The sequence below is a fragment of the Canis lupus genome, chromosome 3 (assembly GCF_048164855.1).
Source record: "Canis lupus baileyi chromosome 3, mCanLup2.hap1, whole genome shotgun sequence".
In the NCBI taxonomy this organism is placed as follows: domain Eukaryota; kingdom Metazoa; phylum Chordata; class Mammalia; order Carnivora; family Canidae; genus Canis; species Canis lupus.
In genome coordinates this window covers 48,017,622-48,045,526 of record NC_132840.1, presented here as the reverse complement: position 1 = coordinate 48,045,526, position 27,905 = coordinate 48,017,622, and the positions used below count along the sequence as shown (strand labels likewise).

The window sequence follows — 27,905 nt, the reverse complement described above, 5'->3', positions numbered from 1 at the left end:
AACAGGCTCCTGTGGGGAGCCTGCTTCTCCCTCTGCCTATGTCTCTGCCTCTTTCTGTGTGTCTCTCACGATGAAATAGATAAAATCTTTAAAAGTAAATAAATAAAAATAAACTGGAAGAGGTCCTTTCTGAATTGGGCTTTGGTGGACGAATAGGAGTCTCCCAGGGAGAGAAAAGAGAAGAGAGCCCAAGGTGAAAGGACACACAGGTACAAAAGGCAGGGGAATGAAAGAGCAATGTGGCCCCCCTACTATGGCTGGGGCCCAATGTTTGTTCACAACGCGAGGGGATATAACAAAGGATGGAGATGAGCAGTGGTGGGTATGGGTAATGGCTTGGAAGAGCCTTGAATGTCAGACAAGGAGCTTGGGGTTGGTGTAACAGGCACTGAGGGAGTCCTGAGAGGCATCAGGGTTTAGAAAATGTGGGGGGCAGATTGGCAAGTTGGTGGGGGTGGTTGGGACCTTGAGATGCCTTGCCTGAGGAGTCAGGAGGGCTCTTCTCTGGAAACCTCCGTATATCATGTGTAACATGGGTGAGAAGAGGAGACACACTCCCAGGGCTGTGCAGGGACTCCCCAAGAGCCATATCTGGCCCTTTGGGGTGTGAGGTAGAGGCTGGGCCGCTCACATGCTCTCCGTGCTCAGTGATGTGTCTGCTTCCTGTTTCTCCTCCCTTAGGGGCAGCTTCAAAAGAACAACGCGCTCTCAAAACAAAGGAAGACAGTCCTCCACTGCAGAGGAAGCAGGAAGAGCCGACCCTGCTCGGAGCCCAGCTGCTGGGGCCTGGGGACAGCGCGATGGAGTCGGTGGCCCTGTACAGCTTCCAGGCCACGGAGAGTGATGAGCTGGCTTTCAACAAGGGGGACACACTCAAGGTAGGGTGGCTGAGCTGGGTCCACATGGAGTGGGGGGCGGTGGTTAAGAATAGAGGCCCGGGACAGCGCCCCAAACAGAGTCCAGCTTCTGGGGGAGGACGGGCCGGGCTTCTCCAGCTGTCGGCTGCGGGATTCTGGACAAGCCACCTCCGCTGAGCCTCAGTGTTCCCATCTAGGAAATGGGGGAATGACTACGACCCTTCCTTGGAAGGGGGGCCCGCCTTGTGAGGATTCAAGGAGACATTAGCACAGTCCCCGGCAGGGAGTCACTTCAACACCCAGTTTCCCTGGGAAGAGTTTGAAAAGACAGTTGGAGAGAGAGAGGGAGGGATCGGAAAGCTTTCGGGGTGAAGTGCACACGCTCTACAGGGCGCTAAAAGGGCCGTGATTTCGGTGTGGAGATGGCTTCCGGGCAGCGCGGAGGGAAGGGCAGAGAGCCCGCATCCGGCCCTTTCCGACGAGCACCGAGCACCGCGGCCTTGTCAGGCGGCCCGGCCCGCGCGCGGGACTGTCTCCGGGAAACGTCCCTGCTCACAAGTGGGCCCGTGCGCCGTGCGCCGAGGTCGGGGCGGGCAGAAGTCGCTGGAGCTGCCGCTCCCTGGGCCTCAGGCCGCGCGGCGGAGTAGTGGGCATTAGACCCGCTCTCTCCACCCCGCTGGGCCCCGCTCTCCGCCCCAAGCTTCAGGCACAAACAGGGACAGGGACTCCCTTTTGCTGGCGCCCTGCTAGAGCCAGGCCCCGAGCTCAGCTACGCACAAGGTCCCGTTTAGGCTGCTGAGGTGGGGAGGTGCAGCGCCCCCACTTCACAGGTGACTAAGCTGAGGCATAGGGAGCTGGCATGACTTGCCTGGCATCGGGTCAGATGTGAACCTACGTTCTTTGATTCTGGAACCTTCGTTCTGTCCCTGTGAGACTGAACAACCGGGGCTGGGGTGCAGGAGTGGGATGCTCCCCAAGAGGAACCCTGTCCCCATAAGGAATCCCGCTCCTCTCTGTGCCAGGATGCCAGCACCTGCGTCCACCTAAGCTGCTGGCTGGGGGCCCTGGGGACATGTGGCCTGCTGGGGACAGGGGTAGGCTTAGCACCAGCACTACCTAGCCAGGGCATGAGATGTAGAGCTAGGTCTACATCAGAGGCCTCATTGACATCTTTGAGAGCAGTCTGGGGTCTCTAGACCCAGATTTGGGGCTTGGTGGGGAGTGGGGCAATGGGGAAATAGGAATGAGGTAGGTGGTAGGCTCCAGCCGAGGCTCAGAGATCAGCCAGTGGTGGGCAGGGTGGATCACATCCCCCAAGGCAATTGTAGCAAAGATTGTGACACCCCACTTCCCTCCTGGACTCCTGTGCCCAGGACCCCCCACCCCAAGATGACTCAGGGTTCCCACTAACTTCTGCTAAAGCGTTTGCCAGCTCCCGGTGTGTTTCTTCTAACAGAGTTGCTGGCTAAGGGAAGTGTGAGCTCATGAGGCAGGGACACCCTGGAGCTCCAGGACCTAAAGCAGTGCCTGGCCCGCAGGAGGCTCTTAGTAAGATGTGGGCAATGTTGCAGGAAAGAAGGAAGGATGGAAGGATTTAAGTGTTAGCTGAAACCGGAGCATCTCTCCCGGTGGGACTGAGCACCTTGTGTCCATAGAGACCGATGCAGGGCCTTCCAGGCTCAGAGAATGATGGAGGAACATCAGGCAGTGAGAAGACCTGCCTTTTTCTTCCTCCCTTCCTTCATCCCTCAGACACTTGTCAAGCTATTGAGCACATACCTGTGCTAGGCATTGCCCTAAGTACTGAGGTTACAGCAAGGAACAAAGCAATCTCCCTGCTGTCCTGGACCTGACACTCCAGAGAGTGAGTGACATCAGCAAGTGGTAAATGGATTGAAGAAATTAGTGCAGGGAGATGCGTAAGGATGACAGTGGGTGGGAGGGGGCAGGGGGACAGCTTTAGATGGGCTGGTCAGGATGGTCTCTCAAAAGAGTTCAGACCTAGGGGCACATGGATGGCTCAATCAATGGAACGTGTGACTCTTGATCTTGGGGTCGTGAATTCGAGCCCCACATTGGGCATAGAGCACAAAAAAAAGAGATAACACCTTAGTTGAGCCCCAAAAGATGAGCAGAATCAACCATGCAAAGAGCCGGAGGAAGAGAACCCTAGGTGCGGGGGTGTCAGGGGGGGACCAGCTGGTGCAAAGGCCCTGGGGCAGGACCATTATTAGTGTGTTTGAGGAGTTGAAAGGTCTGTGACTGAAGGGCAATGAGTGAGAAAGAGAGGGTAAGGATGATGTTGGGAGGTAGGCAGGCATCAGGGCCTGTGAAAGATTTGTATTTCATTCTTAATTTGAGGCATGCTCACTGAAGAGTTTTCAGCAGGGAGAAAAACTTGATCAGATTTACATTTTCAAAAGATAACAGGGGATGAGAATGGAAGCAGAGCAGGGCTCTTGTCTACTAAGCAAAAAATGAAAATGGCTTAAACTAAAAAAAAAAAAATCCTGACAAAATATCAATGTCCTTGATCTGTAAAGAGCTCTTATAAACCAATAAGAAAAACCACAAACAGCATAACAGAAAAATGGACAAAGGATATGAACTGGAAAGTTGCAAAAGAAACAATGTAAGCCAGTAAGTGCCCAATTTCACCAGTAACAAAAGCCATGCAACTTAAAGCAAGTAACTGTTTTCCATTTGACAGATCAGCAAAATCTTATTTAAAAAAAAATCTCCAAGGTTATTGACACTGTGGGAAAATACACACTCTTACATGTGAGTGGTGGACAGGTACAACAACACAACCCTTTGGGGGGAACTTGGGGAACATAAAGCCGTAAAAATATCCATGTCCTGTGACCCAGAAATTCTGCCCCTGGGAAACTGAGACATAATCAGAGACATATGTATGTTTCCTCATAAAGGACTCAAGGAGCACTCAGTGTGTCTGCTGTCCTGGTCTAGGCAGTGACAACTGAGCAAGGAGAGAATGGGCACAGTCACTGCTCATGCAGCCGGTGTTCTGGTGGCAGATGAGGGCCACAAACCAGATGAGGAACAGAGTTTGTAACATATAGAGTTTGTCAGATGGAGGCAGCCCGTGGGGCAAAGAAGCCTGTGAAATGTGGGGAAGCTTGGGGGCACGTTCGCAGTATGGAATCAACCCAGACTGCCTGCTTAGGGATGGTACCAAAGATCAGACAGCCCCGAAAATGCTATTTAATGGCATAAAAAAAGCTCATGATGCAATGTTAAGTGGCAAAACACAGAATGCAAACGTATCTGCACAGAGGGTCAACTCTACATAGATAATCGATAGGTAATAATTTTGTGGAGGGATTGATTTTGGGGAGGGAAAACTGTCCTGCACTGCATCCGGTGTCCCAATAAAAAACTAGAAAGAAATGATCTGAAAAGCTAGCAGTGATCTGTTTGGGGAGGTGGGCCATGAGCTATTCACGGTTTTCTTTTTCTTCTTCCTCCCCCCCCTTTTTTTTTTAGATTTTATTTATTTATTCATGAGAGACAGACAGAGAGAGAGAGAGAGAGAGAGAGAGGCAGAGACACAGGCAGAAGGAGAAGCAGGCTCCATACAGGGAGCCTGATGCGGGACTCGATCTCGGGACCCGGGATCACGCCCTGGGCTGAAGGCAGATGCTCAACCACTGAGCCACCCGGGCATCCCCACATTTTTCTTCTTCACTCTTTCTGCATTTCCCACATGTTGTGCAAGAGGTGAGCATTCCTTCCAGGGCCAGCTGAGGTGGTCGCTGGGACGGCGCTGCCATGGCTGTGCAAGTGCAAGGTCACGTTCAGATCTGGATGGAATTTTTTTTTTTTTTTTTTGCGTTAGCTTTTAAACAGACTTTATTTTTCAAGACAGTTTTAGATTTACAGAAAAATCAAGGAGATATTACAGAGGCATCTGGACCCATCTCTCCCAGTTGGTAAACATCGGATGCTCTGAACATCTGTCGGCTGTTACATTAATGGATTGATATTGATACATTACTGCTAATTAATGAATGTAATTGGAGTTTTTGCATTGATTTTATTTATTTTTGCCACGTTGTCTTAAAGTATTCTTTATCTTGATTCCTTGTGTTGACAATCCCTTAAATTTTGCTCCCAAGGTGCCTCAGCCGCTTCACTCCTACAAAGCCCTCTTTCTGTATAACCATAAAAATGGGCTGCGATGTCACGCTGTGTCCCCCTCTCTCCCAGCCAGGCTGGGGCAGTGGTGTGTGGGTTGGCTGCCCCCCCCCTTACCTGGCTAGGCAGGGATAGGGTGCCCCCCACCCAGAGCCATCCCATTCTCTTTTCCAGCGAGTGTTTCCCGCACGGCCCCTCTAGGCCAGGCCGTCACAGCCGTGCCTGCAGGCGACTCCCACCCAGCCTCTGGGAGTCCCCCCTGAATAAATAAATCTGAGCTCTGGTCTTGGAGGGAGTCTAGGTGGCACGTGAATCTGCTCTGGACAATTGGCCCCAAACATCGTTTCCCTGGAACCAAGCGTCCTCCCTGTCAGGCTGGGCACTTCCGGGGGCCCAGGACCCCCTTGCTCCCACCTGGAAGAGGGAGGTGGGTGGTGGCTGCACCCTTATCTCTCCATGGGTGACCTGGCTCCCAAGGCCCAGACTCAGGGACCCCACAGTCTCCCTGGCATCTCCAGAGGGAAGGTCAATGGCACCTCAGAGCCAATGCAGTCAACCCTGAGCCCACACCTGCTCCCCACAGCCGTTCCCATGGCATTTGAGGCCACGACAGCCTGCCGGCGCTCTGGCCCAAAGCCCTGGACTTGTCCTGACTGCTCCTTACCTGCCTCGTGCCCGGCCTTCACTGAGGCCGGTCAGCGACTCTGCCAACACCTATCCTGAACCCTACGGCTTCTCTACACCCCACCTGCCCTGCCCCCGCAGTGGGGGCCTCGCTGACCTTGCTTACCTGGACTCACCTGGGCCAGTGCAGAAGCTCCTCACTACCCCGCCTCCCTCTGCTCCCAGCTGTCCCAGTCTCCACACAGCAGCCATGCCCAGAGCTGAGCCTCCCCCGAGGCCCCTCCATGGCTTTTACAGTAAAATCTGAGGTGCTTCCCATGGCATACAAGACCAACACCCTCTCGCCCTGGTGGCCTTCCTCACTCACCTCACAGCGTGTGGCCTTCCCGCCTCAGCTTCAGGCACACTGGCCTCCTCCCTGTTCCGAGAACAGGGCTTGCTCCTACCCCAGGGCCTTTGCACTGGTTGTCCCCTCTGCTCTGGATACTGTTCCCCACATCTTCTCACATCCAGTCCCTTCCTATGACTTGGGCCTCAGCTCACGTATCACTTACTCAGAGAGGACTCTCTTGAGTGCCCCATCTGCTTCCTGTTGACACCCCCCAGCCCTCCACCAGACATCTTCCATCTTTTCAGAGCCCTTACCACTACATTAAATTACCTGTTAACTTGTTTCCTTCCTTCTTTATTGTCTGCCTCTGCCTAGCACAATGTAAGCTCTATGCTCCCTGCTGTCTCACTAGGACTTAGCACGGTGTCTGACACACAGTGGGTGCTCATGACATAGCTGATAAGTGAATACCCGGCCAGGGAACAGAGGGGTAGGGCGGCATCCTGGGTGGAGAGCAAGGTGAGAGCAAAGTCTTGTGGGGAGGCCAAGGTGCAGATTTCACCAGGGAGGAGCTGGTGTGAATTCTTATGTCTCAGGGGGGCTGTAGCTTTTGAACAACGTAAACATTAAGAATTCAGTTCACGTAACCAACCAAGAATGTTTCTGGGTGTTCAGAGCAGAAATGACAGGAAAGCAAAAGAAAGCAAAACAAAGATTCTATTCGATACATGACATTCACGGCCACATGGGACATTATAGTTACGAGACATGGCCACATTCAGCAGAGGCCGTAAATGTGCCCATTTCACAGATGAAGAGACTGAGGCTGAGACCGTGGAGAGAGGCAGAGGCAGACAGAGGAGTGTGGCCCCAGGCTCCAGAGCATCTTCCCTGAACCGGTGGTCGTGGAAGGCAGCTGACAGGCTCCGGGTGTCCTATTCAATTGAGGAATTGGTTTGGTTTTGTTTTTAGCAAAAGTTGTCCTGAGTCAGCCACCTGCTTCCGTCTGTCCCTGGGTCTGCTGACCTTGCCCAGGCTGCAGAGTCAGGAAGGAAGGAGCTCAACGGGGCCTGGCAGCCAGACAAGGGGGTGCCTGCCTGGGCCCAAGGGAGCACATCTCAGGTCTTCGTGTCAAAATGGAACTAAGCTGGTGGCCTGCATTGGCCTGCCCCCAAGGCTTTGCTTCTCCAATGCCCTCTACTTGGGATGTGGTTACATATCTGATTTTTTTCCCCCTCAACAAATAAGTACAAGGCTTGAACCAATGTTGGCACCTGCTCCAGGACTGGCCTTGGATCCAGACCCAAGTGGGAGGTAGAATGGGGGTAAAGACTAGTGCAACACAGTCCCCCCTATACCAGCTGAGCCAAGAACCCCAGGCCCCAAAATCCTGATTCGCTGGCTGTACGGGCTGTGCCTCCTCCCTGCTGTGTGGCCTTGCGCACCTCTCATGTCTGGGCCTCAGTGTCCCCATCTGTGAAATAGGCTTTGGTGATGTGGTGTCCCATGTGGGAGGCTTACCCAGGGAAAGGAGGAAGGAGCCCCAAGATTCATGCTGTAGCTACTCCCCAGGCCTGGCCCGTTCCTCCCTGGGGCCGCTTGACTGCTCACCCACTGCAACTCCCACCCCCACTCGGGCTGTTTCAGTTCCTCTCAGCCCACCTGTGGACGAGGAGCCCATGTGACCCGAGCAGGCCAGGCCTCAGCCTCCTGGTAGCCCAAAGGCCTCCCTTATCTGCTCCCTGGTGCCCGAATCCCTGCTACCCTGAAATCACACCCCGGAGCTCAGATGATAAGGGTTGTTTAAATGCAAGTGACCCCAGGTGACCACCCGTAGGTGCTGAGCTCAGGCTGGGGCTCCCCGAACTTCCAGGGTACCTCAGACCTTCTCCCCATGGATCAGTGTGTGGGATACAGATGCTGTGGAGTCCCCATGCTCAGGGGCACAGCTTGAGAACTGAGGCACCCCTGCATCTGCCCCCTGAGACTGCAGGGTCTGCTGGGGGGCTGGGGGACAGATCCTGAGAGTCCAGCTCCAGCCTCCTACCAAAGCTCAACCACTAACCACAACTTCCTGTGGGTTCCCAACTATCCAACCTTGGGAGTCAGCGACGCTCCCAGGAACAGGTTGTCCTGGGGCCTGAAAGCAAGCAGGACTGTGAACCAGACATGGCCCTTGTGAACTTGGGCAGGTCCTCAACCCTCCTCTGTGAAATGGGTCCTGCGACCCCCTACCTGGGGTCCTCGAGCAGCAGGACTTCAGCTGGTGGCAGCTGTCCCTCTTCGGTGACCAAGTGACCGTGTCTCTCCTGCCCGCAGATCCTGAACATGGAAGATGACCAGAACTGGTACAAGGCTGAGCTCCGAGGCGCCGAGGGCTTTATTCCCAAGAACTACATTCGCATCAAGCCCCACCCGTGAGTGGCTGTCACCCCGGCCCTCTCCTCAGGACACCCCTACCCCAGCCCTGCAGCTAGATGACCCCACTTGGCCTGGCCCAGGTTGAGCTAAGCTCGGGGCACCGCACACCCTTTAGGCCTGGGGATTCCTTGCTCCCGGCTTCCATTCACCTGCCTAGGGCCCCCAGTCCCCACCCTGAGCAGGGGCAGGGGACAGAGATGTGAGGACCGAGGTGGCGGCAGAGTCAGGGCCAGCCCAGGCCACAAGGCTGAGGACCTGGAATGCTGGGGAACATCCAGGAGAGAGGTGGAGGAGACAGGCCCCCGGCTCTCAGGTGGCCGTGTGGTCTCTGGCAGGTCCCGCTCTCCCTATTCCTGTTTCCCTATATCTGTAACTCAAGGAAGGCGAAGCTTCCATCTGCAGGGGATTCTAGAGCTCTCTCCAAGAGGCTGGCTCAGGCTTTTGTGAGGATAAGAAGTGAGGGTGACAATGGAGGGGGGGTGGTGATGGGTGGCCAGGATACAGATCCTGTGGGGCCCTGCCTTGGGGGTTTTGTGGGGAGCTGGACATTGGCCAAACAGACCAATGCCCTAGGACCAGGGCAGAGTGGGAGACACACGTGGGGCCGGGTGTCCTGGGACCTGGGGACCTGCGGGCCCAGGGGAGCCCCCGTCACGCTCACAGCAGCTGGCATCCCACGCGGCCACCCTGAGAGTGGCTGGGGCAGAGCCCAGCCCCAGAACAGGCCCCAGTGGCCAAGAACCTATGAAAAAACCAACTGGATATGCTTGAGATGGTGGCGGAGGCAGCCCCTCACTCAGTCATTCATCAAACTCTAGCCACAGCCCCAGGGGCCTGGCCTGGGTGATGCTGGAGACACATGAGGAGCTGCCGGGGTTGGACTAGCCCCATCCTGGGGGAGACACAGGAGATAAAGAAAGTACCAGATGGGGAGGCAGCCAACACCGAAGTGCCTGGGGAAGGCGTCTCAGAAGAGGTAGCAACGAATGAGGCTTTGAAAGGTGTGTAGGAGTTAGCTAGGTAGAAAACCAGGTGTTACTGGAAGAGAGGACGGGGGACAATGGGGGTGACCCCGTGGCAGTGGGACTGGTGGGAGGGCCTCAGGTGCGGCAGCCCCCAGGGGTCGGGGAGCACAGATATGGCTGAGTAGGGGCTGACTCAGATGTGGAGGCAGGTGACAGGGCCATGCAGGCTGGAGGGGACAGATTGGAAGCTGTGAGGCCTGCGTGACTGAGGGGTGGAAGGGGAGGGAGGAGCAGCGACAGGGTGGGGCCCCGGGGGTGGGGGGGTGTTTCCTCTTTATCTGTCTTCGAGTTCTTTCCAAAGCCCTCCGCCTCCAGCTTCCTGTGCTGGGCAAACCCCATCCCACCTGGGGCCCGGCCACCCAGCCGCACCCCGCCGGGGCTCCAGGCATCCCCAGCCTCCCACACAGAGGCGGCTGCCTGCAGCCTGCAGCCTGCAGCTCCGGATCCAGGCTCCGCAGTGGCCTCTGGCCTGGCGACGCGGGGCAGGTGTCTGCCCCTCCGGCCTCATGGTCCTTCTGTCAATAAAGGGAGGGCACGAGGGGAGAGACCCGGAGAGATGCCAGGCGCCCCAGGGAGTGACCACAGGCAGGTGGGTCGGGGAGAGATCTTGGGGGGCAGGCAATGCCCCAGCTAAGGCCAGAAGCCCAGAGGGCCCAGGGCAGCTGGGAAGCCTCGAGCAGACGCTTCCATCTGCTGACACAGGTTTCAGTGTGAGGCCGGGCCTACCTGGGCAATGCTGGTGGTTGAGACAAGACTACCTGTTGGAAGCTGCGGTGGGTCCCAGTTGTCCGATGCCCTTGGGGTCCCCGCCATCAATTCTGGTCACCTGTGTCTGGACAGAGCAGGGACAGGGGTCAGGCCCCCAACCAACCTGTCGGAGGCCCTGCCCAGGTGCGTTCTCGGCTAACCTCAGCACCTGCTGCTGAAATGGGGGGGAGTGCAGTTCAGTATCTGACTCAGCCATCAGGCCCCAGGGTGTGGGTGGCGGGGAGGACTGGGGTCCCAGAAAGGAGCTACACCAGCCCCACTCCTTCTCTGGGGACCTGCTGTCTCCCTGCCTGCCCAGGGAGCCCCTGAGGGAGCCATGATGCAGACCAGGTGCCCCAGAAGCACCCTCCTGGCAGTGTGCCAGCGGGTGGCAGGGAGGGCTCCCCAGAAGAAGGGCATGGTTCCTTGGGCCTGGGAGTTAGAATAGAAGTTTGCCAGGGAGGGCGGCAGACAGGCCCAAGGGAGTGCCGTGGGAGTGGGGGTGGTGACAGGGACGCTGGTATGCAGCAGCGCCCCCAGTCTCTCAAGGGCTCTGCAAGCCTGGTACTGTCATCACCGTCTCACAGACAAGGAAACTGAGGCAGAGGGAAGTTGAATGGCTTGTTCAGGGCCACACAGCCAGCAAGAGGCAGAGTGGGATTTGCACCCGCCAGGCGTGGGGAAGGGGTGCCCTAGGAGCCTCCGTGGCACCAGGGTAGGGCCTGAGGCCAGGTGCTTAATGTGCATACTTTCAGGGGAATCCCTGCCCTTTTCTGGGCCTCAGTTCCCACATCAGTGAAATGGGGGAGTATGCGAGGTGCTGCTGGCATGGTGGAGGGAGCCGGGTTCTGGGGGCTCCGGAAAATGTTGCTCCTGCTGTCCTTGGAGTCACCTGAGGACCAGCCTTGCCTTGTTCCAATGGGGGGCAGGGCTGGCCTCCTCTGAGGGTGTGGCTGCAAAAGCCTTTGAGGGTGACAGCCACCCACACACTGACGCCTCCTGTGGTGTTTTGTGGGTTCTTTGGAGACACCCGGGCCCTCAGGAAACGCCCACTTGGGGCCCCACTGGGCCCCTGCTCCTACATGGTGCCTGCACCTGTCCCGCTGGGGGCTTCCCGGTGGAGAAGCTCCTTGCCACCCCCAGTTCCCCAGCTCAGCTTCTGGCCTGGAAGCCTCCATCCAGGCCTCCTGAACTCCAGAGACCCCAGCTGAACTTTCCAGATGCTCACCTTGAGCCCCCACACCCAGCAACCATCTTTCACCGCCTCCCCTCCCAGGAAATCCACCTGGGCGAGATGGGCTCCAGGGTCCCCATGGTTTGGGGACAGCAGTGGGCCAAGTCTCACTTCTGGGTGTGGGCTCCCCAGAAGCAGTGCCTGAGATGCAATGTGAGGACAGGACTTGATTTCGGAGTGGGAAGTGGGCAGGGAAGGAGCCAGCAATTAGGGCTATCAGCACGGCTGCTGCTGGCAGCGGCAGGCCCCAGGGTGGGCGGGGAGGCAGCACAGCCTCCCCAGAATGTTCCATGGGGGGCAGGGAGCTGAATGTTTATCACCCTCTCCCCTCGGTCATCACTCGACAGCTCTCTGGGGGCTCAGCCCACCCCACACACAGGCCTTTGTTCGTGGCCAGAACCCCAGTGGGACTGAGGACCCGGCAGGACACCGCGGACCGTGCGGCTGCACCTGTTGCCCCGGCTCTGGGCTTCAAGGGCTCGTCAACATCCTGAGACAACAGGAAAAGTCCCAGCTCACATCCGCCCCCGCTGCCAAGCCCAGACTCAGGAAGCATTTGCTGAAAGAGGGACGGGAAGCTTTCAAGGAACAGTCTCCAGACCCCGCCCTTGGTTGGCCACAGTGCCTCCAGGAGACCCTAGCTGCTCCGGGCCTCAGTTTCCCCATCTGAACCATCAAGGGCCCCCGTCAGAGACCACGTGGATGCTATGAGGACCAAAGAGCCCGGGGGCTTGCCAGGGCCCCACAGCAGGAGGGGCAGGACTGGCAGGGAAGCTGAGTCCCAGCCCTTCTCCTCCAGGAACTGGGGGACGGAGGGGCAGTGGGGGTCTCGCAAGACCCTAAGCATCTGCCGGGCACTCCCGCATCCCCAGTTCTGTGTGGGCAGCCAGGGGAGGGACCTGTACCTGGGAGAAAAAGCCCAGGTGGCCTCAGCCTGTGCATCTGTGAAATGGGTGCAGGGAGCCATCCTTCCTCATCAGACCAAAGCCACTATTGCCTTTGTCATCCGTGTTTATATTTTTTCGCTTTTAAGACTCTATCGTCTAAAATGGAAGAGCTCAGCTGGGGTTGGCTGGGGGGAGGTTCACTAAGGTTTGATTTTTCTCTTTTCATAAGGGGATGTGTTTGCCTGGCAGGGTGGGAAAGGCTTGGGCTCTGGAGCCAGATGCTGGGAGTGGGTCTCAGCTGCCTCCTGCTCCGCGTGTAACGCACTGCATGTAACCTTGGGCTTGTTGCTTTGCATCTCTGCGCCTCAGCTTCCTCATCTGTGAAATGGGTACACTCATATCTCCTGTGTCTCTGGACCACTGGAAGGATCGACGGCGTTGGGCGCTGGCACAGGGGCAAGGGGTGGCCTGGCCGTCCCACCGCCCTCACCAGCCCCCCTCTCGCTGCAGGTGGTACTCGGGCAGGATTTCCCGGCAGCTGGCTGAAGAGATTCTGATGAAGCGGAACCACCTGGGAGCCTTCCTGATCCGGGAGAGTGAGAGCTCCCCAGGGGAGTTCTCAGTGTCCGTGAAGTGAGTTCCGACCCGTGGGGACTGCAGGGAAGGGGATGCAGGGAGGCAGCATGGGCGTGGCTCACGGTGCAGGGAGCCTCATCCCTGAAGGGGAGACAGCCGGAGCCCAGAAGCTGGTGACTGCCCGGGGGTCAGGGAATGACAGCCACCCCAGGGTGCGGCCCAGAGCAGTGGGACATGCTCGGAAGGCAGGCGTGGGTGCACCGCCAGGTCAAGTGTCTGCATGTTCTTCTATGAGCAGCAGGGAGACATCCAAGACTCATCAGAGGGGAGGAAGGAGGATGCCAGAGTTTGATGTGATGGGAGCAACAGTGGGTGAGAGAGCCCCGGGGCACCCAGGGCAGGTGTCCGGGATGCGCCCTGCTCGGCGCCCACCACAGGGTAACATAGATGAGATGATGGACTACAGAGCCCTGCTGCTTGGGTTCCAACCCGAGTTCGGCCACTTCCTGGCTGTGTGACCTGGGGCAAGTCACTTAACCTCTCTGGGCCTGTTTCCTCTGATGTGAAATGAGTTATTACAAGGACTATATGAGCCTATAAATATATATTTTGAGTCAATATATTTAAAATATTGCCCGACATTGAAGCAGGGTTGCCGCGATGGGAGCGTGTGAGAGTCTGACTTTGTGACCTGCAGCAACTCAAGCAGGACCAGCAGCCTCTAGGCCGCGCAGACCCCAATCCCGAAGGCCCGGTCTCGAAGGCCACACTTCCCGGGCCGGGAAGTAGAAACGGGAACAGGAGTTGGGTCCCAAGGGGCCTGGTTTCTGACTTTTCCTGTTCTCACTGTCGGGAACAGTGGTGTATAGAGGCATACATTTAAGGAATATTCGCTGAGCCACATTGGCGTGTGCCAGGCTACTCTAGAGGCTGGGGAAATGACCATAAAAACCCCAAAGTTGCTGCCCTTCTGGATTTATGTCTTAGTGGAGGAGATAGTGAACAAGCAAAGACCTATGGCAGGAGTCAAGGTGGTCAGAGACAGCCTCCCTAGAGGTGGTGCTCAAGCAAAGATCTGAATCTGGATTTGGAGGCTGCCCAGGTCTCTGGGAGTGATGACCCGGGAGGGAAGATTTCTAGGCAGACGGAACAGCAAATGCAAAGGCCCTGAGGTAGGAATGCACGTGGGACGTGCTGGCATCCACAGGAGGTGGTGCGATTGGAGCAGAGAAACCTGGGGGATGCAACCCAAGAGATGGAGCTGACAGATCCTGACAAGGAGATCGAGTTTTTTCTCAGAGCAATAGGGAGCCATGGAGGGTCTTGAGCAGGGGGAGATGTGATTGGCTTCCATTTCTCAGCAGATCCCTCTCCTCTGGCTGCTAGGAGGAGGAAGGATGGTTGGCAGTGAGGAGGGGGACACTGGGAGGTCAGAGGGGAGCCAGGCAGGGGGTGACAGTACCTGGGATGGTGGTGAGGGCTGAAGGCATACCAAGTGGCTGCTGGGTCAGGCCAGGTGAGGGAGTGGCATGGATCTGTGAGGTCAAGGCCCCCAACTGTTAGGGTCTCCGTGGACAGTGGGCACAGAGCCTGCACAGAGGAGGCGCTCACTGTGCCAGGTTTTGGGGTCACTGAGAGCAGTAGTGGGGTGACAAGGTTGCCTGGAAGGAAGGCACAAGTGGCAGGTTTGGAACTTGGCGGTGTGGCCTCTAAGAGGCCTTTGTCCTAGGACTGGATTGGTTTATGGCCAATGGTTTGATTGTCCAAAGGCTGAATGAACGCGGGACCCCTTTGATGGTTAATGCAGGGGCTGGGGTTGAGGACATAGGTCGGTGCCGTCCTGGCTCTCTCGGACCCATGGTGAGCTCTGTGGCTGGTGCACTGTCGGGTGGTCCATTTCTGGGGTAAGTGGTGGTGAGCGATCTGCACCCTGGAACCCTGGGCGGTGGTGATCTCCCTGTCTGGGCCTGGAGAACCCCATGTGAGGCCATCTGCTGAGGGTGGGAAGGCTACTGGGAGGTGGTAATAAGATCTATCCAACATCAGGAGAGGTCACGGCACTTAGCTGATCCCCTCCAAGCTGTGCAAGCAGCATTGGCTCTGTTTACTTCCCTGCTCCCCGCATGGGGAATAGGCTCGTTAGTCCTGGGGATCGCACCCCCTGCGACCCACACACACCGGGAACAGGCTGGTTACCCCAGAGGACCCCACACCCCTCTCACACATGAGGAACAGGCTGGTTACCCCAAGGATCTCCCCACACACACACACATTCAGGAAACAGGCTGGTTATCCCAGGAGATGGGAATGGTTCTGGCCCTAGTCAAACCTCTACTCCCCCATATTAAAAATGGGAGCACGGTCAGTGCATCTGTGTGTGGGAGATGCATGGTTGTGGGCATCTGGAGTGGAGTTCCCACCTCCACAGCCCAGCCCCCACATCCCCCTGGGGTCCCTGCAAAAGCAGGAAACGGTTATTTTCCATGTGCTGGCGGCCAAGGGCCTGGTCATCTGGGATTGGCGCCCGCCAGGCAGGCTGGTGCAGCTTCGAGGGCCTCCTAGAATCAGCTCCGAAGTCCAAGATCTCCCAGCGAGACAGGGGCACAGGGGACTCACTGGGACAGCTTCTGCAGCCCAAGCTGGGGGGCAGGGGGGCCCTCCCAACCCCCACCTCTCCCCCTGCCTCTCCCCACCCTAACTCCTCACGCTGCCTGAACCTCCAGCATTAGGCCTGTGCACTGCCCTCTCCTGGCCTTTCTTCGTAAGTGCAGCCCCGCCAGTGCGCACGCGCAGACTCAGACCCAGGCTCTTGTGATGAATGAGTAAATAAGGGGGGGATTCAGGGGCCCCCGGGCGGCTCAGCAGTGGAGTGTCTGGCTTCGGCTCAGGGCTTGATCCCGGGGTCCGCGGATCGAGTGCCGCATCGGGCTCCTCCCGGGGAGTCTGCTTCTCCCTCTGCCTCTGTCTCTGCCTCTCTCTGTGTCTCCCATGAATAAATAAATAAAATCTAAAAAAAAAAAAAAAAAAAAAAAGGAATTCAGTGACAGGGGACACATTCCACGTGACGAAGGAGGTGACATCTGAACTGGACCCTAAAGCCTGAGCGGCAGTTTGGTGCACAAAGAGAGGAGAGGGCCTGCCAGGCACAGGGACCAGGCTGTGCAGAGACCTGGAGTTGGGGCAGAGAGGGGTGGGTTTGGATAGTGAGTGTGACCAGCAGGGGCAATAGGTGGTGGTGGGAAGCAGTTGTTGAGCAGGGGAGCCAGCACCTATGTCCTGGGAAGAGGTCTGGCAGCGTCCTTCAGAGAAATCCTGGCTCCTGCCCCTTGGGGCCTCCCCCAAGGTCTCCTGGCCAAGCCCCCTAAGGTCGGAACCCACCGGAGCTTCCTGGGATCAGCTGACTGTGGTTTGTGCACAGCGTCACCAGGTGGCGTCCTCCACCCTTGGTTCCGTCCTAGCTTGGTCCATTGTCTCTCATGTGGGCATTTCAGTGGCCCTTGGGGGACCACTGGGCAGGGATTAGAGTAGGAAACAGACTCAGAGGGCGTATATGGCCAGGAATGTGGGCTTTTAAGCAAGACTTTCGACCCTAATACCTACTAGCTGTATAACCCTGGGGAAGTTACCCTCTGAGCCTGTTTCCTCATCTGTAAAATGAACATCCATGTAAAGTGCTTAGTATGCTGCTTAGCACATAGTAAGTGCTCCAAAAATGCCAGTTATAGTAATTATCATTATATTACCCTCTAGGGGAGATGCTAGGTGTCTCAAAGGTTGAGCATCTGCCTTGGGCTTGGGGTATGATCTCGGGGTCCCGAGTTCAAGTCTCACATCGGACTCCTCACAGGGAACCTGCTTCTCCCTCTGCCTGTGTCTCTGCCCCTCTCTCTGTGTCTCTCATTAGTAAATAAATAAAATCTTTAGAAATATATATATTACCCTGTAAGCACACAGTAAGCACACAGCTTCCCAGCCCCTTGTCCCACAAATCCAGGGCTATTAGAAAAGAGACAGTGACATGGAAGAGGCGGTGACATGGAGCAGCAGGGAACCCAGTTCTTGTCCTAACTTTGTTCAGAACCTGCTGTGAGGCAGGGGCTGGCTTTCTTGTAGCTGTAATGTCCTCATCAACAACGTGGAGACAGTAACCCCAGGTGTTATGAAATCCAGGGACCCAGTGGTCATCCAGAAAAGTGACAGCTATAAAACTTATGTGTGAGAGCATTTCCGGCCTCGCTGACTTGGCTCTTGGGGACTCTGACCCCACTACACGTGGCATCTCCCACATGCTCATGCCAAGCCCCATAAAGCTGTCAGGGATGGGGTTTATGGGCCTCGGGCCGCCTCATGGAGCGATAGTGGCCACGCTGGCTGCTCTTTACGAGTTTACAGAGGGCTTCCCCCCCCTCACAGGGGCACGTCTGAGCCGGCAGCCAGCAGCCCAAGGACTGAAGCTGGGGCTCAGTGTGACTTTTCTCCACAATCCCATCCAGGCTGCTGTGGACTCCTCTGCTGTCAATGACAGGTTTTTCCCCCCGCAGTGAGGTATTTTGCTTCCTTTCAGGCCAGAGGTGCCCTGGAGTCATTGCACCTGTGTTTGCTCTGGTCACTGAGTACCTACTGTGCACCCGGATTGTCCCAGGTGCTTAGGATTCAGCCGTGAACAAAATAGGACAAAACTCCCTGTCCTTTAGGCACTCATTTCTACTGGAGTGACAGACAAGAAACAATTAGCACATTATTATTTTTATGTTTATTTTTAAATTTTTAAATGATTTTTTTATTTATTCAAGAGAAAGACAGAGACACAGGCAGAGGGAGAAGCAGTTCTGTCTGTGGGGAGCCCGATGTGAGACTTGAACTTGGGACCCTGGGATCATACCCCAAGCCCAAGGCAGGCACTCAACCGTTGAGCCACCAGGAGCCCCTAGTTTTTAATTTTTAAAAAAGATTGTATTTATTTATTCACGAGAGACAGAGAGAGAGGGAGGCAGAGACAGAGGGAGAAGTTCTGTGCTCTGCTCCATGCGGGGCTCCATCTCAGGCCTCTGGGATCCCCACCTGAGCTGAAGGCAGATGTTTGACTGACGGAGCCACTCAGATGCCCAACAATTAGCGAACTACATAAAATCTTGGGAGATGATAAAGGCTCTTGGGAAAATGAAGCAAGAAAGAAGTGGTGCCAGAAGATGGAGGGTGTTATATGTGCAGGCAAAGACAGAGGAAGCGATCCCCAGAAGCCTAGTTTGCAGGAAACAGAAGCTCAGAGAGGTGCAGGGACTTACCCAAGGTCACACAGCAAGGAAGAGCAGAGCAAGGGCCCAATGACCTCCTGTGCCCAGACAGACCCATTCTATCTTCCATCCACCTTTCCTGAGTCCCAAAGGCCCCTGAGTCCCTGTCAAGATCACTTTGATTCTATTTCATGTCTGCTGCAGTCCATGTATTCCGCCCCTGCCCTTTTCACAGACGGGAAAACTGAGGCTCGACTGCTGATGCCTGAAGGAGATCACCCAGGGGACGGTTAGCACCCAGGCCTCTGTCTAGGGGGGCCCAGGGCCCTAGTTGGGGCAGTTGGGGGGCTCCTGACCTTACCCCAGCCTTGTTTATCCTCACTGGGAGGCCACTGTCACCTTTGCTGCTGCCGCCACCAGGCCAGAAAAACCTGCTGGGCAGGACAGGCTACTGCTAGCATCAAGCCTCACTTGGTCCTTGCTTGAGGCTTTTGTGACAGCCCAGAGGCCGGGCCCTGCCCCTCATCCCCCTGGGTAGGTGGGTGTGGGGGTCATACAGAGACAAACATGCCGTGGCTGCACAGAAAGGGACTCACATACAGTCACTGTGGCAGAGCAGAGAGAGACCCCCCACACACCCAGACACTATAGAGACACACCCGGCACACACAGGCCAGGACACACACACACACACACACACACACACACACACCACTCACTGGCCACTGCCCTGGACCAGCTCCAGATGCCCCCTCGTCTGTCCTCGCCTGGGCTTAGACCCCATCCTGGCTGCCCTTCCCTCCCCCGGCTCAGGAAGGCTCACCCAGCAGGGTGCCTGCACCCAAGCCATCCCTCCCAGGTCAAGGTTCACTTGGACTCGGACGTGGTCTCCCCTATATGCCCTGGAGCTCCCCTGGGCCTGAGAGTGAGGGTTTGAGGTCTAGAGAGGCCACAGAGGGTCTAGGGGGCTCTCAGACCATCTCAAGGCTCCATGAGGCTTTGAAGGATGGCTAAGGTCAAGACCAGGCAGGGGACGGTGCTCCTGGGGAGATAGATCCCCAGCAAGGGCCCCATAAAGCCAGCAGATAGGGGGGCTGCCCAGATGCTGAGTCCTGGGGTCGTCTGATGGAGATGGCCTTGCTTGGCCTCAGACAGCTGTGATCGCTGATCCGAGGAGGCCATGCTCAGTTTACGCACCGAGCAGCATCCCCGACACGGCTGTCCCTGGCTGTGGGTAGGCCTCTCTCCTCACTGGGCCCCAGTCCCTCATCATAGGACAGGGAGTTGGAACCAGCTAGGAGAAGGGACCAGACCTGCCATTTACGGAGCACCTACTGTGTACCATATATAGGTGAGAGGCTGGACCATGCAAACTTCCCCAAGTTGAGAGTTCTCCAATTCTCAGGTTGGAAGGTTCTAGACTTCTTGGGTCCCTTGGCCCTTTCCTGCCTCATCTCCTGTCCTCTACTCACTGATCCTCTTATGTGATCAAGGAATACTTCATTCTGGTTAACTTTCCAGGTGGTCACTTGGGTTTGAGATCTTTTTCACACCTGCCACCTGCTTCTCTGCCCCCTTACCCAGAGGGGGAGGCCGTCCATACCACAGGCTCTTCCCTGGGGACAGCCCAGCCCCGAGTCGGAGCCTCTGCTTCTGCACTGAGTGGCCCACACATGGGGTCCCTGGGGGCCCTGTTTCCTGGCTTTTCACCTGCCCAGCCTTTGGATGAGAGACCCTCCTCCCCAGGTACCCCCACCAACGTCTAGGGGCTAGGGAAACCCCGATCTGGCTGGGACAGGGCACTAGAGAGTCAGTGGGCTCAGAGGTCCCTCAACAAAAGTGCGTGGCCTGTGGGAGGCTGTGGCAAGTCAGACAGGGCAGGAAGCACCATCCTCCTGCTCGCCCTAGTTCCATGGGCCTACATGTCCCATGGCTGCCAGCACGAGCCGCTTAGTCACCTGGGAACAATGCTTGCTGACAGCACATGAGTGGCTTTGTCTCAGGGTTGGGGATCATTGCTTCATCTGCTCACAGAGCCTCTTGGGGGGCACTGGCCCCCTTTGCAGCTAAGCAGCCCTGAGACCGGACACGTCTTAGAGAGGGTGTCAGGTCTATTTCAGGGCCAGGACACCTGGAGGGCTGGACTTGAAGCCCAGAACCAACAGGAGAGGGTTTTCAAGAACAAACCACCCTGATGAGCACTTAGCCAGAGGCCCTGACGCTCTGTTCCCTGAGTCCCGCCTCTCCCAACTTGGGCTAGACCCCCAGGGCCTCCTCCTACCTCCCTACATTTTCTGGGTCTAGCATGCAAGCCATTGTGAGCAGTGGGCTAGAGGAAGGCTGTACAAGGGGCTGGGGAACCGAAGAAGACCTTTGACTCTGAGTTGGGCCATTTCTCCTGGGCTTTGAAGCATGAGTAGGAGTTTGACTGCAGAAGAAATTGGAGAAAATCATGTGTGCAAAGGCCTGGAGGGGAGATATGTTTGAATGGAGACTGATGGGCACTGGGTGGTTTGGACTCCTTAATATGGGGGGGTGCATCCCAGCTTGCCCTCCACCCCACCCCAAACCCACACACCTTGAACAATTCTTTGTCTTCCATCTTTAATCTTAAACCTTTAAGAAGGCTGGCGCTGACCATTGGAGGCGGTGAACGGCAGGCAAGGATGAGATAGCAGGCCTGGGCGGCCGTGGGTGACAAAATCATGCTCCTATTCGGGGCCTGCCAAGACCCTGGACTGTGGGCCAGGGGACTTGGGTGGCACACAAACCCCGGCTTACAGAATGATTTCATAAGATTAAATTTAGAGCCCAGGAGGTGTTTTTTTTTTTTTTTTCTTTTTACTGTCAAGTCTCCAGACCACTATTTGGTTCTCACTGAGCTCTGAACAGAATGAGAATGTAGCCTGTGGTTCAGGAGGCTGAGAGGCCATCGCCCACTCTGGGGCCATCCCGGGGCCCCACATACATGCCGGGCCATGCCCACAGGCCCCAAGGCTTTCTGGGCTCTCAGCTCCACCAGCCACAGGGGGCAGGTTCCTAAACTGGCTTCTTCCTGCTGGGGAGCTGGGGCTCTTCTGGATTCTCCCTGAAGCTGCCAGCCCCTTGCCCCCACTGGGCAGGTGAGGACACTGAGGTCCAGCTGGGCTGACCAGAGCCAGCAAGGATGGCTGCCTGCCACTTGGCCAGGCATAGAGGCTGAGAGAGGGGAGGGCCTCCTGGGGATCACAGCCCAGGGAATGACATGGTGGCATGGTCCTAGACTTGGGATGACAAGGTCCAGGACATTATCAACCCCATATTTGGAATAATCATTATTCCTGTTGTTATACAACAAGAACCAACAGGGGAACATGCTGGAGTGACTCTTGACAGGAGGCCCTAGCTCTGGGGCTTTGCTGCTGTGCAACCCTGGGGATGGCATGGTTTGCAGCGGGGTGTCAGTTTCCCCACTGCACAAATGGCTGGATTGGCACCTCCTGAGCCATGTGGTGGGTCTGGCTACCCCTGCAGCAGCGAGGGGAATCACAATGGTTTGTGCTGCCCACGTGGGTTGGGACAAAGGGCTGCACCTCCAGTCCCAGTCCGTCATGGCCTGTCCTGGCATGGGACATGAGGCGTATGGCAAGAGGGTAAAGTATATGAAGGAAACAGGGCTGGCCACTGGAGCCACATCTCTAGTCAGAGGTGTTAAGATTTTATCCGGAGGGCAATGGGGAGCCATAGAAGGTTCTTGAGGTAGGGGGCAGGGACAGACACGAAGCATCCAATACACGGGCAGGCTTTGCTCTGAGTCAGGAGGTCTTAGGACTCACTCCTCACTGGTCTGCCGGGCCAGGAGGGGCCTGGGGGAGATGTTGAAGGGATGGGAGAGGAGGAGCTGCCTGACCACCTCTGCCTCAGAGGAACCGGGTCACGTGGCCCATTGACCCCGGGCAGCGCTTTCTGAACACTTACCCAGAAGGGAGGAGCTACCTTATAAAGAAGCGGAGGATTAGAGAAGTCCGGTGGTTTGCCCAAGGTCACACGGCAGCCCAGCGGCCTGTCCCAGGGCCCACACCCTTGCCTCCAGCCCCCACGTCCCCGCCGGGTCAGTGGGCCCCGGAGCTGCCAGCTGCAGGTGGGGGTGGGGACAGGGCCGCCCAGGCCGGGTGGCTCAGGTGGCTGCCCTCCCCCAGCTACGGCGACCAGGTGCAGCACTTCAAGGTGCTGCGGGAGGCCTCGGGGAAGTACTTCCTGTGGGAAGAGAAGTTCAACTCCCTGAATGAGCTGGTGGACTTCTATCGCACCACCACCATCGCCAAGCAGCGGCAGGTCTTCCTGCGGGACGAGGAGCCCCTGGTCAAGGTAGGCGCGCCCCCAGGGGTTGGGGGGCGAGGGGGGGCTCTCTGCACCTGCTCCTTCTGCCACCCGCCGCGGCATCGACCCGGGTCCCGGGGCAGGGCTCTAAAGTCCCCCTTTTGCAGTAACACAGGCCGGGGTGGGGAAGCAGGGGGAAGGAGGAGGAAGGCACAGAGTGGACGGGGCCGGGGCCACACCGCGGCGGGCTTGCTCTCAGCCCCAGCGCCGTGCGTGGCCATCGTGGGGACTCTGCGCACTCTGAGTGCACGAAGGTCCCGCCACCTACTGAGGCTTCTGGGGGCCACTCCCTGAGCTGGCTTAGTCCGCAGGGGCCTGGTCTTCGTCTTGAGGCTCCCTCAAGACCACTTGCGGGGTAGGCTCTGCCCTGGTTTCTGCCCCCAGGAGCTGGCTCCGGGTGGGGTGGGGGCGGTGTGTCTGTGGGCGAGGTCCTGGCCGGGCTCAGGGTGTGATTAGAATGATGACACCAGCCAACCGGGTTATTAGCCCCGACAAGTGCTGTCTTCTTTGGGAAGGGGGGTGTCCGCAAGGCCCCAGGGCCAGAGGTCTGGACCCCAGGCCTGCCCAGTTGAGCCTGGGGAGGGGCTGCCGCCTGCCACAGAGAAGTTCTGATCCTGCTTGTGTTAGACCCCCACCATGTGTGACCTCAGCTGGGCCTCAGTTTCCCCACTGTGTGATAGGATGAGCCCTGGGGTCTCAGGAGCCAGGAGAGGCAAAGGGTGCCTTGGGAGGCCCCCATTAGTGAACCGTGTGTGCCACCAGGGTGCTGGGCCTCCTCCGCCACCCTGGGGGCTGGGGCAACTGTGAGCTCCCAGCCTTGGAGGTGTCTTCCCCACTGCTAGGCGTCTGTCCCAGACCTCCATCCTCTCTGCTCCCCTGCCTGGGCCAGCACTGCCCTTGGAGAATGTGAGGGAGCCAGGACGGAGCTGGGGGCTGCCTGAGGGCTCCCCACACCCACTGCTTCACTCAGGCCTGGGCTCTGTGGGCACCCAGCCTGTGGGATGATTCCAGAACTGGCTCAGTCCCCTAGGACCCATGGTACCGCCTCCTCCTCCCTGGGCTGAGAACTGCTAATTAGAGCCTGTCTGCTGATCCTATCACCCATCCTGGATAAGATTCCACAGGCTCCGAAGAGAGATCCAGGTGGGGCAGGCAGGGCCAGGACACTGGGTATAATTGTCACGGCGCCGGGATGATATGCCTGCAGAGAGCTTTGTCCAGCTGCCCTTTGCAGGTGGGGAAACTAAGTCCCATAAGGGCAGGGTCTTACCTGAGGTCACCTTGGGGTATACATAGGACAGGAATCTGGGCCGGAGAGCTGGGAGCAGCTTTGAGGGACATCCTCTGCCTCAAAACCCGGTCAAATGCAACAGCAGTAAACTCTGCTCTTAGCTACACATCACTGTACAGCTTATAGGGCCTGTTCCCATGGCCGAGACAGTCCTGTTGGTCTATGCAGATCGCAGCCTCTGAGCTGCAGACATTCAGGGGGCAGTAGGGGGTTCATGGGGTGGGGTGGCCATCTAACTGGATTTGGAGTGAGAAGTAAGTCTGTCCTTCCACCCACAGCCAACCACTTCTCTTGTTGGGGCCTCTGGAGAAATCCCCACTAACCACTTCCTCTCCTCACAGTCGCCCCGGGCCTGCTTTGCCCAGGCCCAGTTTGACTTCTCGGCCCAGGACTCCTCACAGCTCAGTTTCCACCACGGTGACATCATCGAGGTCCTGGAGCACCTTGACCCCCACTGGTGGCGGGGCCGGTTGGGCGGACGCATTGGCTTCTTCCCTCGGAGCTACGTACAGCCAGTGCAACTGTGACCAGAGTGGGGCCTGGGGGTGGGGGCGGAACCAGAAGACCCTCCATCCACCAGACACTGAGGTCCAGAGAGAGGACATGGACGCCCCGTCTCCGGGGTCCCGCAGGGCTCAGCCAAGGGTCTTGGACTGGAGCAACACAAGCCAGGCCCCCGGCTCGGGCTGCTTCACACAAACTGGGCCCATCCCAAGAACCACGGCGATGTTCGGTGCCTAGCAGGCAACGGGAGCTCCCGGTGCTTCCTCCTGGCCTCTTCCCATTGGCTACCAGCTGCGAGGGCTCTGGGGCAGGGCGGCAGAGGCCCCACTCTCTCCAACCATCAGTGGCCCCAGCCTCAGGGAGAGTTGAAGGTTCCTGGGTTACATGCATTTGGGGGCTCTGCCCAAGGAAGCACGGGTGTGGTGGATGGGTTCCACCTCGGCTGACCATCTGCTGGGCCGCCTGCCTGCCCCACCCTCAGATGGCCCCTTGAGGTGTCCTGGCTCCTAGTGGTGAGGGCCAGGCCTGGGGGCTGCACACCTGCTGACCTGGACCAATGGACTGATTCCAGGTTGACACCGATTTCTGGGCTGTCTCACAAAACTTTGGGTTCCGCTTGGGTGTCTAGCACCACCACCCCCACTCTCCGCCTCACCACAGACACTTTGGAGAGGGGCTGGGAGGCCCAGAGCAGGTGGGCAGTGATGAGAGAAACAGGAGCCGCTCCCCTCCAGCTGGCCGGACACAGTGGACAAGCTCTGAGGTGCAGGCCCTGGGCACAGCCCCTTGGAAGGACCCTCTACCCTGGCTCTTGTTTGTTCTGCTCAGACTGGGGTGCCGCCCCACCGAGTTTGGGGAAATTATAGGCCAGGTGGGCAGTCAGGGCCACGGCTGGACTTGGAGCTCTCACGGAATGGGACCCTGGCTTGAGGAAAGGCAGGGTGTGCACACAGGATGGGCAAGCAGCAGCAGGTAGCGAGCAGCACTGGCCTGGGGCCTGAGCACCTTTGGGAGCAGGGAGAGTGAGGGGGGCTCTGAAAGCGCTTTGAATGCCTGGCTGGTGGTGGAGGGGGCAGTGAGTGGGGAGGCGGGGAGAGGAAGATGTTGTGGCAGCTGGGAGCAGGTGGGATGGGGGCTGTAGGTCCCTGGCACCGGGTGGGCCAGAGACCCTGCGAGTCCTGAGCTGCTCCTGACCTGGGCCCGAGTTTTCAAAATAAAAACAGTAAAATGAGGATAAGAGTGTTCGTCAGAAATCTAATTCTCCTTGCCGTTATGACTACTTGGTGCTATTTTCGAAACATCTCGTTCTTTCTGTTCATTGCCCCCCTACTTTCTTCGCGGCTCCTGCTTCGTAGGCTCACCCAGTCCCTGGGCACCGACTGGCTGTGTAGTCGTGAGGTGAGTCTGCACCTCTCTGGGCCTCGGTGTCCTCATGAAAGCAAGGTGGACATGGGGACTCCAACGACTTGGCCTTCTTGCCCACAGGGCCAGCATCAGGCAAAGTAGGCGTAGAAGAAGATGTTGACACACATGAGCAGAATGGCATTGAAGCCACACACACGGGCCCAAAAAGCATGTTTCTGGGGTGTCTGGCTATCACCTGGATGCAAGAGGGGGGAAGAGGGGAGAGGCAGATGAGGGCCAGAGGGCCGCCCTCCTGTTTCCACTCCCGCACTCCCCCAGGTGGGAGTGAGCATCAGGGCCTCGGGTCAGCTGCATACCTGCTTTCGCTCCCACCAGCACATCCTGAGCCAAGGTCCACCAGGTGAGGTTCTCAATCTGCAGAGGATGATCGGGAGGGGGGTGAGGCAGGATAGGGTGGGCCCAGGTGGGGCTGGGGGTCAGGGATGGGAAGTGAGCAGCAGAGGTCAAGAAGGGACGGAGGTCAAGAGCTAGAAAGTTCTCAAGTCACAGAGGGTCAGGGAGAGAATGGGACCTGAGTCCAAGTGTGTTAAAGGTCAGGGATCAGAGTCAGGGATAGGACACGCGGGGTCAGGGTCAGGGCCCAGGGCAGGCTCACCTGGATTCCCTGTGGGGGGGGTGTCATCAGGCTCCCGGCCACCACCACAGCTCCACTGAGCACAAAGAGGGCAACAGCGAAGTGCAGGTAGTGGATACTGCCCAGGATGGCTGGCCGCGTGTCCGGGTCACCGCACGGTGGGGCAGGGTGCAGGAATTCCAGGACCAGCCTGGTGGCGCCCAGTGCCAGCCCCACCATGAGGCCCCAGAAGGCCCCCTGGGGAAGAGGAGGCAGGGCCAGTGGGTCGTGAGGGGGAGGCCAAGTCCCCCCCAATCCCAACCAGCACATAGGCAGCAGGGGAAGGCATGGGCCAGACGCAGCTCATCTGCAGGAAGAGGACCCCGTCCGGCCCCCATGTCTTGGCTGCCCCAGCTCTCCCCGTCACCCACCCACCTGCTCGTTGGCACGCCGCCAGAAGATTCCCAGAACGAAGACTGCGGTCACGGGGGGTGCCAGGGAGCTGGTGACTGACTGCATGTAGATGAAGAGTTGCCCACTGTTGGAGCCCTGCAGGACGGGGATCCAGGCCACGCTCACACCGATGAGCACCACGATGACCAGCCTGCGGGAGGCAGGGGGTGTGCTCGTCCCCTGGGACCCTTCCTCACTTCTCTACCATCTCCTGCAGACTTCAAGCCGCCTCCCTGGCTTCTGGGGATGTGGCCAGCCTGGCCCTGCCCCAAACCCTTCTGTGGCTTCCTGCCACCTGCAGGTACAGCCCCCGACTCAGCCTGGGTGCTCCTTCGTATCCCTGGGGAGACCCCCAGGCCCCCCACCCCAGGCTCTCCCCTTGATCCTCAAGTACTCGTCCCACCTGTTTACTTCCTTACTGTCTGTCTCCCTGTCTGGGCTGGACACCCGAGGAGAGCAGGAGCCTCACGTCTTCAGCCCACCACTGCGGTCCCCAACACAGAGTAGGTGCTCAATAAATACTTGGTGGCTTTGTGAATGGCCCACTGCCCTTAGTCCAGCCAGACTGACCCCTTGGTGTTTCTCTCACACTGGTGGGGCTTGGCAGGAGCTGTGGCCTCTGGCTGGCACACTCCTCACACCTGTAGCCCCCAGGCTGCTGACCTGCACCCTCACGGGGTGGCCTCTGTCCTCAGAATGCAGGGTTTGGGGTTGGGCAGTCTGGGTTTGGGTTGGGACGTGGCCTCCTCAGCTCTGAAGCCTGAGATGTCTGACCAGAACGAGCCCCTGTGCCTGCCTACCCCGTGTGGACTCCTTTTGGCTCCTGCCTGCCTTCCCCCTCGGTGTGCATCCTCCACCACAGGGACATGCTTCACGTAGTGAGCAAGAGCCCCTCGGGACCCCTCCTGAGTGCAGAGCACTGTGCTGAACCCAGACTCAGTGATGAGTCCCTTCCCAGCTCTGAGAGCGGAGTAAAGAAAGCAGATGAGCCTGTTATCCTGTGCAAAGGGCTGCGCTCAGGGGCCCCAGAGGAGGCATTAATCCAGGAGGGCGTCTAGGCAGAGGAGGGCCTTGAAGAGTGTGGGGCCCAGCTAAGGAGACAGAGGAGGGGCAAGGTGTCCCATCTGCTCCTTCTTAGCTCAGTGCCCCTCTCCCCTGTGTCAATTGGACACCCTTCTCCACCAAAGTGGGTGGCAGGGGAGGCCTGAGACCCTGGACAGGCCAGC

At 57.7% G+C, this 27,905-nt stretch overlaps 2 protein-coding genes across 5 annotated transcripts in view; one reads left to right on the top strand and one right to left on the bottom strand.

Annotated features, from left to right (window-relative positions):
* Positions 1-522: 522 nt before the first annotated feature.
* GRAP (GRB2 related adaptor protein) lies at positions 523-25,485 on the top strand. 2 transcript variants are annotated; one of them, XM_072820915.1, is made up of 5 exons: positions 523-878; positions 8,290-8,387; positions 12,795-12,917; positions 22,273-22,441; positions 24,086-25,485. In XM_072820915.1, the coding sequence occupies exons 1-5, from the start codon at positions 651-653 to the stop codon at positions 24,269-24,271; spliced, it is 804 nt and encodes a 267-aa protein (XP_072677016.1). In that variant the 5' UTR covers positions 523-650; the 3' UTR covers positions 24,272-25,485. The 2 variants fall into 2 exon arrangements, with proteins under 2 accessions (XP_072677016.1, XP_072677015.1); XM_072820914.1 differs by lacking the exon at positions 22,273-22,441.
* SLC5A10 (solute carrier family 5 member 10) overlaps positions 25,483-27,905 on the bottom strand; it is a 72,726-nt gene continuing 70,303 nt past the window's right edge. For all 3 annotated transcript variants that reach the window (XM_072820906.1, XM_072820908.1, XM_072820907.1), the window contains 4 exons: positions 26,662-26,830; positions 26,269-26,484; positions 25,970-26,027; positions 25,483-25,848 (listed from right to left, as the gene is read on the bottom strand). In XM_072820906.1, coding sequence (XP_072677007.1) covers positions 25,742-25,848; positions 25,970-26,027; positions 26,269-26,484; positions 26,662-26,830 — 550 coding nt within the window. In that variant the 3' untranslated portion in view covers positions 25,483-25,741. The remainder of the gene's footprint in view (positions 25,849-25,969; positions 26,028-26,268; positions 26,485-26,661; positions 26,831-27,905) is intronic.